Source organism: Saccopteryx leptura, chromosome 12 (assembly GCF_036850995.1).
Source record: "Saccopteryx leptura isolate mSacLep1 chromosome 12, mSacLep1_pri_phased_curated, whole genome shotgun sequence".
In the NCBI taxonomy this organism is placed as follows: Eukaryota; Metazoa; Chordata; class Mammalia; order Chiroptera; family Emballonuridae; genus Saccopteryx; species Saccopteryx leptura.
Window position 1 is genome coordinate 53,120,608 of NC_089514.1, and position 14,701 is coordinate 53,135,308.

A 14,701-nucleotide genomic window follows, 5' to 3' on the forward strand; every position below is an offset into this window, starting at 1 on the left:
TACACAAAGTTTGAGTTCTTAGTGCTTATGCTTTAAAGCAACTAAGTCAATGATTTATATCAAGCAGGTACAGTTATAATCTAGACGGACTTATTATGGCTGGAATTAGTTGGCATGTTTAATCTAATGTAAATGCATTTATCACAATATAATCTAATATTCTAATATGGAAACTGAACTGCATCTTGAATTATATATTAGATGTAGTCTTGAGAAAGGAGAAACAAAAATAAAATTCAGATTTTAGAGAAATGCTTGGTTTCATTCTTAAATACATACCTTTTTTCTACCCGCAGCCTTGGCTAATATCAAAAGTGAAAATCTGTTTGATTAGAGTCCCTAATGTTCAAAGTACTAAATACTGTTATTCAATAAATTAATAATACAAATTTTTCCTCTAACAATTCTGCAATTGGTGACACCTTAACCATTTATAATAACCCAACTATAATATATAATTTATATATAGTATACATTAATATACACATATGCATATACTTATGTATATATGTATATATACACAACACTCATATGTATATGTGTGTATACACATTAATTTTAAAAATAATTTCTGAATACAATTACAATTTGGAACTTTTAATGGAGATGTTACTTATTCTAAGTAAGGGATTTATATTTGAAACAGTATTTTCAAAAAAAATTTAAAAAAGCATATGAAGCAAAAGTAATGAAATCATAATGGAAAAACAATTTAAGAAAAAATATATAGCCCTGGCCGGTTGGCTCAGCGGTAGAGCGTCGGCCTAGCGTGCGGAGGACCCGGGTTCGATTCCCGGCCAGGGCACATAGGAGAAGCGCCCATTTGCTTCTCCACCCCTCCGCCGCGCTTTCCTCTCTGTCTCTCTCTTCCCCTCCCGCAGCCAAGGCTCCATTGGAGCAAAGATGGCCCGGGCGCTGGGCATGGCTCTGTGGCCTCTGCCTCAGGCGCTAGAGTGGCTCTGGTCGCAATATGGTGACGCCCAGGATGGGCAGAGCATCGCCCCCTGGGGGGCAGAGCACCGCCCCTGGTGGGCGTGCCGGGTGGATCCCGGTCGGGCGCATGCGGGAGTCTGTCTGACTGTCACTCCCTGTTTCCAGCTTCAGAAAAATGAAAAAGAAAAAAAAAAAAAAAAAGAAAAAAAAGAAAAAAAAGAAAAAATATATAGAGCAAAAGTAATGGAATCATAAAAATAAAGCAGATCTTTGCAATAATCTGATGCTTTACAAGTCAGTTATTCATGGATTATAATTATGCAGGCATCATTTTCCAATAGCTGTGTGACTATCAGAAACTTACTTAGAATTTCTAAGCCTTGGTCTCATCAATTAATAATGGATTTGTGATATATCTATGTAAAATATGATACCAAACACTTATTAATTGTTTAATAACTGGTTATCTTTATCTTAAAATAAACAATCATCTGTATATTGGTTTGAATATATTTATGCCTGTTGAAGTCTCACACCACACTGTGCCAGGACTTGGGTAAGAACCATATTATGAATTGTTTATTTCTCATACAGACAGTTAACGAGTTTAAGCCCATAATTAATGCTAAAGATAGGTGAATTTAATAAAATTGGTTTCCAATATTAATGTGCCCATTTGTTACAAAGAAAGATTACATTTTGTTCATTAGAATTTTCATAAAACTAGTCCTCCTGGGAAACTTGATATTATAATCACTCTATTTATCAAATTGGTAGATGGCATGAATCAGTGTCTCAGTCTTACAGAAAATACAAGAAGTATTTTTCAATAGTGTGGCAGATTAGTATTGTGTCAATGCAGATACACTGAAACTACACTTTCCTATAATTTCTTTTCCTATAAATTGGTTAAGATTGACCATAAAATAAATTTTCATGAGATTTGGGAGGTAGAAGTTTAGCTGCAACTATAACATTCCAAGGTTGTTGCAGGCCACCTTGTTAGCCCGAGGTAGCACCTGCCCACAGCTTCTCTGGCTTCCACCAGATCTCATCTGTTAGCTTCTACAAAACTTGGTCCTGGTCCTTGGGCAGCTTCATGGCAAAAGGCACCAGCTTCTTCTGGAGGTGACCGAAATTATCAAAGTTGGAGGTAGTGAAAAAAGCATTGGTTCTAGTTTGTCTTCGTGAGTATAAATTTGTCCTAGCTCTTTCAACTTTATGTCCATATTTCCTTCCCTAATGTCAACCTGATGACCTATAGCAACTTCAGGCCCATTACACATTTCAAAGACAACAGCCTTCCAGTGATTTCTTTACTACTTCTCACAACTGTATAAGGTCTAATCCCTATATGAGGGACTGAGTGAAATAGGTGAAGGGATTCAGCAAAGAAAAAAAAACAATTTATAAACACAGTTGTAGGGACCGCAGAAAGGAAAGGGGACTGGGAGGTGCTGGGAGTAGAGGAGGGCTAGATGGTGATGGAAGGAGACTTGACTTGGGGTAGTTATACGCACACACAATACTATTTATAGATGATGTACTATAGAACGGAACACCTGAAACCTGTATAATTTTATTAAACAATGTCACCTTAAATTCAATAAAAATTTTTAAAAAATGTTTTCCATATCACTCATACTGTTTTTTGGGTTTTTTTTTTGTTTTGTTTTTTGGGTTTTTTTTTTTTTTTTTTTGTATTATTCTGAAGTTGGAAACGGGGAGGCAGTCAGACAGACTCCTGCATGCGCCCGACCGGGATCCACCTGGCGTGTCCACCAGGGGGCGATGCTCTGCTCATCTGGAGCGTCGCTCTGTTGCCACCAGAGCCACTCTAGCGCCTGAGGCAGAGGCCACAGAGCCACCCCCAGCGCCTGGGCCAACTTTGCTCCAATGGAGCCTTGGCTGCTGGAGGGGAAGAGAGAGTCAGAGAGGAAGGAGAGGGGGAGGGGTGGAGAAGCAGATGAGTGCTTCTCCTGTGTGCCCTGGCCGGGAATCGAACCGGGACTCCTGCACGCCAGGCCGACGCTCTACCACTGAGCCAACCAGCCAGGGCCTGCTTTTGGTTTTTGATCAAACCTCATTAACAAAAGGATATATCTTACTGCCATACAATAGTTGTAAATGTAATAAGGGGAGCAAAAATTTGGCACATATTTTAAAAATCACAGGGTTACTAGTTGATCATTTTATTTATTTCTAAATATAAGTGGTTTCTCTTTTTTAAGGGCATATTAAGTTTTAGAATCAATAAGATATTAATTTTGGTATTATTTCAAATATAATACTAAAAATCTGTCTTTTAGTTCACATCTACATACATTCACATAATGCACATATACACATATATACATACATATAGTCTATAATTAATACCTTGTATGGCATATAGTATAGAGTATATTATGTTTAGCATCTAATTTGAATTTTAGTTATAATAATCTTCAAGACTGTTCTCCTCTGTATACATACAAGCTAAAAATAAAGTTAAGATTCAACAGTTTCCTGAAATAATGTTAAATATTTAGAGACACTATAACTTTGCATCCTGTTTTCATTACCACCTTTAAAAGTGCAGTAAGTAGAAAATATATGAAAATTAAATGATGTAAATAAAACTTCAGGAAAGTTTCTTGATGTCTTGTAGATATGAGTGATTTTATTTGCTATATTCACAATCAAATTAAATAGATACAAGTTAAGCATAGCTTATTTGCCTTTAGGCATTGAGACACAGCATATCCAAGAAAAATATTTGCAGAGTCTATGTTAAATCTATTATATGATGGTTAGTATAGCATCAGAAACAAGTAGAATTTCCTTCATGAAGATTAACAAGTGCATAAATCAGCAAAATACCAGTGACAACTACTATACACTACATGTTACAAGGACTTGGCAAAACCTGCTATGTAGTGAGAAGACATTGGACAAAATCCTGTTCCCAGAGGAACTGTTCAAATAATTTCCATAAAATTTACAAAGTATAAAATTCTTACTGTAGTCTAAATAAAAAGTATGCATACTGATGTGTGGGTGATAAATGGTGTCCAGTCAAAGCTAAATATTAATTTGTCAGTTAATGTCAAATATTTGAATTTCATTTCAGCCATTCAAAGACAAAATTAAAAGTTCTAATAAAGAGGAGCACAATTCAAAATCTCTAAGCCTTCTGAATGTTTTTATATAATGTCTCTTTTACAAGTGCTAAACTTACTTTTCAAGTATAAACTTAAAATGCATTTGTTTCAATCCTGAATCTAAAAGTTTTCCAAAAAAGCGTGTGTGTGTGTGTGTGTGTGTGTGTGTGTGTGTGTGTGTGTGTGTATGATACTGGATATATAACAATTCAAACATAATGATTACCATAATATTTTGTTGTATTGGTAAACTATATGAATTAAAAATATGAATAAAACCTCACTTCTAAAGTAATTTTAATGGTTAAAGCTTTATTTCCCATGTATTTCTTACCTAAGATAAGATACTGGTTTGTCCAATTGCTTTGAAATGTGTATCTTATATCCAAATATGTTACATTAATGAGCTAATAAAAGTAATGCATTTGAAACAGTACCAAGTTTATATAGTAAATTTTCAGTAAGTGTTAACTATTATTATTACTACCACCACTTCTGAATGCTAAAGTAAACCTGTAATCCTTCTGGTTTACCTGAAATTCACCCCAAGCAGCAAGGTGCCCACATACATGTGGAAATCTGTGCTTATTTTCTGATATTTCATAAGACAAGGTACTCATTGACCTTCATCAAAACACAAGTTGTCTGTGTGCCTGAAGTGTCATCAGATTCCATCATGAGAATCCTATTTAAAGTGAGTAAACTGGCTACAGTCTTTCATTCATGAGACCACCAGACTGTCTACAGAAAACAATTGTAATTGATACTGTTAAGAACTGTAAAAGGGTCTGTAAATTTGCCTTCCTGGTAAGATAAGTTACCCTGGCACAGTTTCACTGATGCTGGCAGAACATATATATCACCTGTGTCCGAGATAAAATACTTTATTACTTCCAGAAATAGCAATATTCGGAGTATCAGCATTCTTCATGCCAGCTCCCTAAGCTCAGTTCCCCGGGCAGTAAGAAGAGAGCCAAGTGATGCTGGCAATTGCACTGACTTGGATTATAGAAGAGGAACCCTGGGTAAGGAAATCTAAATATTTCATAATGACCAAAAGCATATTGGATGTTCAGGGAGATGTTACTTTCACTGTTCTGACGAGTAAGCATATCTGTCTTCTGTGCCAATGGAGACACTATCTCTACTTCTCAAGGCTGTCTTCAAACTGGGCATTGGTTTCACAGGGAGAAACTACCTTCCAAGTCCCTTCCCTGTACAACTATCCCTAAAAATAGTTTGAAAAATAGGTAGTTCCTCTTTCACAGATGTACAGATGTGTGAGATACCCATGAGAAATTTTCTCCCAAAATTACATGTAGGGTTTAGAGATTTTTTGTTCTATTTCTTTAAAAAATGACATTGGTATTCTTCTTTTTTTTTTTTTTTTCCTGTGGCAGAGAGAGTCAGAGAGAGGGACAGACAGACAGGAAGGGAGAGATGAGAAACATCAATTCTTTGTTGCGGTTCCTTAGTTGTTCACTAATTGATTTCTCATATGTGCCTTGACTGGGGCGGGGGGCTACAACAGACTGAGTGACCCCTTGCTTGAGCCAGCAATCTTGGGTTCAAGCTGGTGAGCCTTGTTCAAACCCAGTGAGCCCGCACTCAAGCTGGCGACCTCGGGGTCTCAAATCTGGTCCTCTGCATCCCAGTCCAACACTCTATCCACTACGCCACCGCCTGGTCAGGCAGACATTGGTATTCTGATGAGGATTGCATTAAATCTGTATTTTGCTTTGGGTAATATGGCCATTTTAACTATGTTGATTCTTCCAATCCATGAACATGGAATATTTTTCTATTTTATTGTATCTTTTTCAATAATGTTTTGTAGTTTTCAGTATATAGGTTCTTTACATCCTTTGTAAGTTTATTCCTAGGTATGTTATTTACTTATTTATTTGGTTGCAATTGTATAAGATGTTTTTATTTGGATGCAATTGTATAAGATTGTTTATTTTGAGATAATTTTCCAAAATTTCATCATTGGCATATAGAAAAGCAATAGACTTTTGTATATTGATTTTGTATTCTGCAACTTTATTGTATTGAATTATTGTTTCGAATACTTTTTTGGTGGAATCTTTGGGGTTTTCTATATACAGGATCATATCATCTGCAAAAAGATACATTTATGTCTTTCCCAATATGGATGCCTTTTATTTCTTTCTCTTGCCTGATCACTCTGGCTAAAATTTCTAGGACTATGTTCAATAAGAATGGAGAGAGTGGGCAGCCTTGTCTTGTTCCTGATTTTAGAGGAAAAAATCTTCATTTTTTCACCATATTAGCAGATGGTTTGTCATATATGGCCTTTATTATGTTGAAGTAATTTCTATTGCTATTTTATTGAGTGTTTTTAATATAAAGGGATGTTATATCTTATCAAATGCCCTGTATGCATCTATTGCTAGTATCATATGGTTTTTGTTCGTTTGGTTGATGTGATGTATTACATTGATAGATTTCTGTATGTTGAACTGTTTTTGTGATCCTGGAATGAATCCCACTTGATAAGGATGTATTATTTTTTTAATGTGTTGTTGTATTTGATTTGCTAGTATTATGTTTAGAATTTTTGCATGTATATTCATTAGAGATATTGATTGGTTGTTTTGTTTTTCTGTGTTGTCCTTGCCAGGTTTTGGTATGAGGGTTATGTTGGCCTCATAAAATGTTTTGGAGAGTATTTATTCTTCTTCTATTTTTTGGAAGACTTTGAGAAGGATAGGAACCAAATCTTCTTTGACTGTTTGGTAGAATTCACTAGTATAGCCCTCTGGTCCTGGACTTTTGTTTTTTGGGGAAATTTTTGATAGTTGTTTCTATTTTCTCCTTGCTTGTAGGTCTACTTAGGTTTTCCACTTTTTGTGACAGCACAACATATCAAAATTTCTGAGATTCAGCGAAAGTGAAAATAAAAAAGAAGTTTATATCCTTACAGACTTATAGCAAGAAACAGGAGAGATCCCAAGTAAACAACCTATCATCACATCTTAAGTAATTAGAAAAAGAGTAACAAAGGCAAGCTAAAGTCAGTAGAAGAAAGGAAATAGTAAAAATTAGAGCAGAACTAAATGAAATAGAGAAAAAAACTATAGAAAAAATTAATACAACAAAGAGCTTGGTCTTTGAAGATATCAATAAAATCAAACCACTGGCTAGACTCACTAAGGAAAAAAGAGGAAGGACTAAATATAAAAAAAATCTCAACCTTTCAGTTGAGATTACCACAGACATCACAGGTAATTTCAGGAGAAATTACCACAGACATCAAAGATATACAAAGGACCATAGAAGAATATTATGAAAGATCATAAGCCACCAAATGCAGTATCCTAGAGGAAATGGATAAATTCTTAGAACTATAGAAGGTTTAGAGATTTAATGAAAACATGATTTCTGTAGAATTAGGAGGTAATTATTGCTATTCATTTAAAAAGTTCCTTGATGTCTTTAAAATAAGATGAAAAATTAAACTCGTTGTCAACTTTGAATTTGAAAAAGTAAACAAAATTCTAGGGCTAACATGCATTTTGGACTGCACTGCAACTTAAGATACACGAAGTTTCAAAGTATCAATTTCATTCACTTGTCAAAAATTAATGTTGTTGAGGCCCTGCAATTTGAGCCAGAATAATTTGACAAACATGCTGCAACATATCATAGCGTAAAAAGTGAATAACATTTCAGGATAAAAATGTCCCAAAATTCACTTGTATGATACTACATTTTGAAATGTATCTAAAAATTGGGATGCTATGAGAATCTGATTTTCTTCTTTGTCTCAGATGGTTGAAATTTTTACTTTCAATGATATTCAAAATATTTCTAATAGTCATACGGTTGCCATTTGGTTTTATTGAAACAGTGCAAGGAGAGATTTTTTAAATATGATAAACAAAGAAGAGTCAGAGAGCTATTGATTTGAAACAGATTCTTTTACCAGTTTAGCATATATTAAGTTTTCATTAGTAAAACAGGGTCAAGGAAGTTAATGCCTCAATAGAAATGTTACTGTGAATAACAAAGTGGATTTTAAGCACCAGAAAAATATAAAAAATGAAAGTAAAGTGGATTATAGCAGTTAGAATAGAGATATGTAGATTGTATTTATCTCTTTATTTAGAATCTCTGTCCAATAATATTATATATTACAAATTTTTTTTTCAAAAACAACTCTCAAGTAACAACATTGGAAAAGTTCATGAGCAGTTCACTCCTCTAATATAGAAATGCTATACAGTGTAAGGGTTTAGATTAGAACCTACAATACAAAGAAAAGAAGGCATATATATATATATATATATATATATATATATATATATATATATATATATATCCTGTATATTCCTTTTACAAGAGGAAAAAATAAATTTATATTAAAGTTGTCAGAAATGAATGTCACCAGCAGCCTGAGAAACATTTATGTACACCCCCAGCCCCCATTTCTCTCCCTCTGTTTCTCTCGGGAATGTAAATAATTATATCTTAGGTTGCATATACTCTCTTTACCACAAAGCCCATCTTTGCAGAGGAGCTGTTGAATTCCAGTTGCTGACTTAACATATGTGTTTGATGCAAAACTGAGCCATGAGAAATGATGGTTTGTACCTTCCCAGTTCCCTGGGAGAATGGAGAAAGGGTTCAATTTCTATAAGATGTTATACTCGTTGACATATTCTTTACCCACTCCCAATGTCCATAGAATTAGCCAGTGTCTTTGCCCCACTCTTCTTATTTTATTTTCCTATTTTATCCTTGCATCCGAATCTAATACTGAGAAGAGAACACTTCCCCAAGGACCATTTGTTTAAATGAGTTTTATTTCCATAGAGAACACTAGAGCCAGAAAAGAAAGGGTAAACTCGGGATCTAGAAACCAAAAAGAGCACTCAAGGAGTCATTAGTTTACTTTTCCATATATGTTCAGGTCAGTTCCTGTTTTGGTTACAATTCTATCTTGGAGTACTGATGGCTGCAAAATACACTCACGCTTCATTCTTGTTGTTTTCAGCATCTCAAGAGCTCTTTGAAAAGAATTATTGTCCATAAGTCACAGCTGACTACTATTTACTCAAGATAGTGAAGAATTTCATCAAACTGTCCATGTGTCACTTGAAAAATCAGGTGTTGAATGCAAATTACAAAAAATGCTTTGTCCTTATGCTTCCTTTTTAAGTGGTTAAGAAATTATTTGTAAAAATACTAATGCTATTTCTTTTTTAAATGTTTATCAAAGAAGAATTGTTGCAAATCTCAGGGAGCCACCTAATTGCTATTCTAAAGTCATATAAGAAGGAAATAGAAAAAATGCGTCTGTACATAAATAGTCCAAAAGTAATTAATCAATGCCATTTATCTGACTTAAATGAAATAAATATGAAAATTGAAGTATATAAATGAGGTTATCAGAAAATAAAATAAATTTAATAAAATAAATTTTAAGTGCACAAAATATATTTTGAATAATAGGTTAATAAAAAGCAATATTAAAGTAATATAGTATAAAGTACATTTTACTCTTTGAATATACTTTAGTGTTTGGTGTTTAGAGCAAGAAGAAAAATACATTTTTTCCTGAACTAAAATGTCTGAAAACTGTTGTGTTTTCCTTTCATTAAATAATGGGTAACAAAGAGAACTTAAAATCCACAATTGAATCAATGCACAATATAAAGGAATAATCAAACCATATTTTATCAAATTGCATTAATTAGTTGATTTTGAAAAGATTAGTATGGCTAACATTGCGATACCATTTAAACTTTCAAAAATTTACATCTCTCAATGGACACATAATTACCCATCTCTATTATAAAGTTACAAAACATAATTTATAAATTTTCAGAATATTTACTACACAGTGCTATGAAATGATGTTTTAGTTCCTTATAATTTAGCTTTATAAAACCCCTAAGCAATTTCAGTAAGCCTGGAAAATACAATAAAGTTGCCCTTCTTAGAGAAGAAACCTCTGAGGTCATGAGCAGGGTTACCCGTAGGGCACTTTGGTGATCATGACTTTATTACAGCTGCTGAATTAACAGCATCTGGGCCAACACCAGAATCTCTCATTATACAGTACTGACAGCAGCGTGGGAGGGCAGGGTGGGGAGAGAGGAGAGGGGGTAAGGGAGAGGAGAACAGAGTTATGAAACATAAGAAATATGTGCTGAGATGAACTTTGGAAACTGCAAACACAAAAGAATATCTGCTATCTTAGAAAATGAATAACCAAATTCAATCGTTCAATTAAATATGTTCAGTACTTGGGTTATTATAAAATTATTATAATTTTATATTATTATAAAATTCAGATAATTTGTCAGATAAGTCTGGTTACAATCCTCAATTTTCAAATTGAATTGAATTTAGAAGAGTATGAGTCTAGAATAGTCATGATCATTACAGAGGGCCAAACTAATTTTACTTAAAAACTGTCTAAGCACCATGTAAAAAAAATAATAATAGTTAATATTTGTATTATATTTACTTGTAAATTTTTGAGTCACAAATTTTGTGAGTTGATTATTAGTATACACACACCCTTGATAACACCAGAATATACAAGGTACTTTCTTAAATATCTGTTGTTTATTACCTGTGTGTTAATAGGAAAATTTAAACCCATATATACCACAGGACACTAAAAACTTCATAGGAGACACAGAAAATTTGATCTCAACTTTTAAGATAGTATTCCAAATGTTTCAAAACTTTTGAACAAAAATCCTTTTTTGAATGAATATTCTAAATGATTACATTTTCTAATCAAGAAAATGGGGGTTATAAGACTTACTTTATAAAGTTATTATTAAAACTAAATTTTAAAATATAATGTATTAAATTATTATAGTGCTTGGCACAGAAAAGATTCTCCATTATTATAAATTTGCATGTTTTTACCCATTAAACTTTTATAGCAAGGGGGAAAGTCTGTGCTATTTTTTTTTACAAGGGGGAGGGAGAGAGGGAGGGAGAGAGGAAGGGAGAGAGAGAGAGAAGAGGGGAGGAGCAAGAAGCATCAACTCCCATATGTGCCTTGACCAGACAAGCCGGAGTTATGAAGTAGCGACCTCAGTGATCCAGGTCAACGCTTTATCCACTGTGCCACCACAGGTTAGGCAGAAAGTCTATGCTTTTAAAAGTCACAGCTATATACAAGTAATATCTTTATTTCTAGCCACCCATAATTATTACCACATTAAAATCTTTAAGTAAAATTTGTTAACAGTAAATATGGAATTCTATGTTAATAAGTTTTTGTGTACTCGGTTATACGTTTTGCCTTACATTTTTGAAATAGTTTCTACTTTTAAATAAATTTCACAATTATGAAATATGTAATTTTCAATTTAATGGATATTATACAACTTCTCCACTCCCCAAATTAAGTGCTTGCTTAGGTATAATGAGTAATTATGGGTACCAACATAAAATTCTTGATGTCTATGGACTCTTCATATTTACTCCTTTTCAATACTCTCAATATATGCATCAATTTGGGATAGTATAATACTTGATAAAACACATTTATTTTCTGTCCAATTTTGTATAACCACAAAAATGTTTACTGTATTATGAAGGTGTAATGTGACTTATAATCACTATATTTAAAATTATATTTATAAGGATGAAATTTCCATGTTTGCTGATATGTAATTAATCAGGATGGAAAACACTTGTTCTTCGGGCTCCTTTATCTACCTTCCTTTATCTGTAGTCACCGTTGCTACCAGATTGAGCCATTCTTTTTCCATGAACTCAGATTCTATCTAAATCATTATAAACATGTACAAGCAAAGTCATTTTATTCTGCTTTGCTTTATTGTGCTTCAGAAGAGTTACATTTAAAAAAGAAGTGAAGATAAGAGCCCCCACCAGCAAAAAAGATGACCACTCTTTTTATTATGATACTTGCTTTATTGCCGTGGTCTGGAACTGAATCTGAAATATCTCTTAGGGATATCATTTTAGATAACTGCTATTAATCAATTATTCAAGCAATCTATCAAGTTTTTCCTTGAATATATCTATATATATATGCTTACGATTTGATTTATGTTTAGGCAAAAAGGATAAATTTCTTATAAATACTTATAAATTTCTTATAAATGCTAATACTGTACATAGACAAAACTTTTTAAATTATTTCTATCAGAAATGTCTGATAAAACATAAAATAATACAAATTATATATTTAGGCCCTGTAATTTATTGATTTAAATTATTATATATGACGTTCACAGTCTATGCCGATACTTGGTTACACCTAAAACCAGTGGCCCACTTAATTTTACTGATAAAATTTACATCTGGAAAAATGGTTTCTATCTTTTTTACAATAATTTTTTACATTAATCTCCACAGTGCCCAGAACTATGCCTGCTACAGAGTCACTTCTTTTATTTTAATGAAACAATTTTATATATTTTAGAGCATGTTACATAGTCATTTCTCAACCCATATTTTTTTTAAAGAAATTAGTACAAGGAAAGAAGGAAGAAAGGAGGAAAAGAAGGCAGAAATGAAGGAGAGAAGGAAGAAAAGTAGGGAGAGAGGAAAATGGGGAAGGTAGAAAGAAATAAGAAGGAAGGGAAAAAGAAGGAAGTAGAAAGAAGAAAGGAGGTGTAATTTAATCATGATAACTCAGAGGTAAAATTATTTTATATCATTTAGAAGGAATTCAAGAAAATTACATTAAAACCAGTCTGTATGAAGATGTTGATTTATTAAATGTAAGTATAGGTGCTACAAAACTGACTTGGTTATCTTTTGCACATATATACACCATCAAACGGAACACTGTTTGCTTTATTTAGGCTTATTATATTTACCTATTTTCTTTATATGCTTTACATAAAAATGTAAATATCCAAAGTTAACTATCATTTTGTTTCTAAAGATTGATTAAAACCAGAAGTATAGAATGGTGTTAATATAACACAACAAAGAATAATAACAGAGTAATATATTACATTATGCAAATAATAGCATTATTTAATAGATTGATACTTACCAGGATGTCTTTTCCAGCCCACTTGCAGTCATCCCTTCTGGTGTGAGTTACCGGCCACACAATCTAGGGGTAGAGAAGAAACATTCTTTTATGCCAATTAAGTTCTCTTAACACTAGATTCAACATTATAGTCAGTTATACCATTTTGGGACAACTGAGATAAAGAGAGTTCTATAAGGCATTCCATGGCAGTCTAAACCCTTCAGTTTAGACTGTGCGGTGGCATTGGTTAACTGGTATAACTTAAATCATTTGCTCTTGGTGTACCCATGTGACTTTGCTATATATGAAGCTGCACAACACAGAAATCCATGCAGTCAATACAGGCATGCCTTGTTTTCTTGTGCTTTGCTTTATTACACTTCATATATATAAATTTTAACATTGGTTGCTCTGGATTAATTTTTTTTATTCATTGTTCTCTTCTGGTAACAGTTAATTTCAGGAAAAAAAATCTTCTGTAAAAGAAATATCCAGAGATGGTGCCACTAATCATTCATGTCTGTTAAAAACCTTTAGTATCAAATGACTGATTCGCATTCTTGTGACCCTCTAGAAAATTAAATATATATGGTCACAAACTTGGACAAAGGCTGTGATATACAATCTAGGAAATTAAAAAGCAAAATACACCACTTCATAAACAAAAATATAAGAAATATTGAAATAATTTACGATGAATCAAATGTATTTCAGGTCCATGTGGTAATATAAATCTCTAAATGTTTTTGGATGACATTTATTTTCACCATTTGAAGCACTTAGTATGTGTATTCTTTTCTTTTTCAGTTGTTTTTCTTTACATGTGTGTCTGTGTGTCTAAATTAAAACTGTCGTTTGGCTTGTTTCAAAAGCTTTTTACAAAGTAGTCACACAGTAAAAAGATTCAAGAATAACAAATGCGAGATGACTTCAGAGTAATGGCACAGTAGGAAGCGATACCAATAAATTTCCCCCAAAACTCAACAAGATCTTCAACCAGAAACAGAAAAACCTATCCTTGGAGACTCCAGATGTTTCGCAATACACCCGAAGGTATGGTCAAGCGAAAAATTGGCAAAGTATATAATGAAACCCCGAAAGAAATAGGGAGTAAGAAATACTCCGCCTTCCTCACTAACCTAAATAGGGATGCTTTCACTGGGAACTGAGAGTATAGAAACTAAGGCGGGCAAAGGGGGTTAATAGATCCAGGCCGTGGCACAAACGGCCGAACCAGGCTGTGGCACAGAGATCCAAGCCGAGGAAAAGAAAAAGCAAGAAGATAACCTCTCAAAATCAAGAATAATCCACAGACTTTTTAACCTATCCCATTTTATTATATTTGTTCGTTTGTTTCTCTTATCTTCATTCTTGATTTTTTTTCCTCCTCCTCCAATTTGGTCATTTAACACTCTCCTCTCCTTGAACTACACTACCCATAAGTGTTACATCTCCTTTTATCTTTTCTTTCCTCTTCCTTTCTCTCTATTAGGGTTGAACTCCAAAACCCTTAACTCTCTCTCTCTCTCTACTTTCTTTTTTCTTCTTTTAGTGGTTCCCTCTTTTTCTCTCTCTGTCTTTCTTTTCTCCCTCCATATTAGTTTCTTCCTTTCTCCTT

General features: G+C 33.4%; 1 protein-coding gene across 2 annotated transcripts in view; it reads right to left on the minus strand.

Annotated features, from left to right (window-relative positions):
• Positions 1-14,701, minus strand: part of SEMA3A (semaphorin 3A) — a 612,798-nt gene that overhangs the window by 162,110 nt on the left and 435,987 nt on the right. For both annotated transcript variants that reach the window (XM_066353930.1, XM_066353929.1), the window contains one exon: positions 13,102-13,164. In XM_066353930.1, coding sequence (XP_066210027.1) covers positions 13,102-13,164 — 63 coding nt within the window. The remainder of the gene's footprint in view (positions 1-13,101; positions 13,165-14,701) is intronic.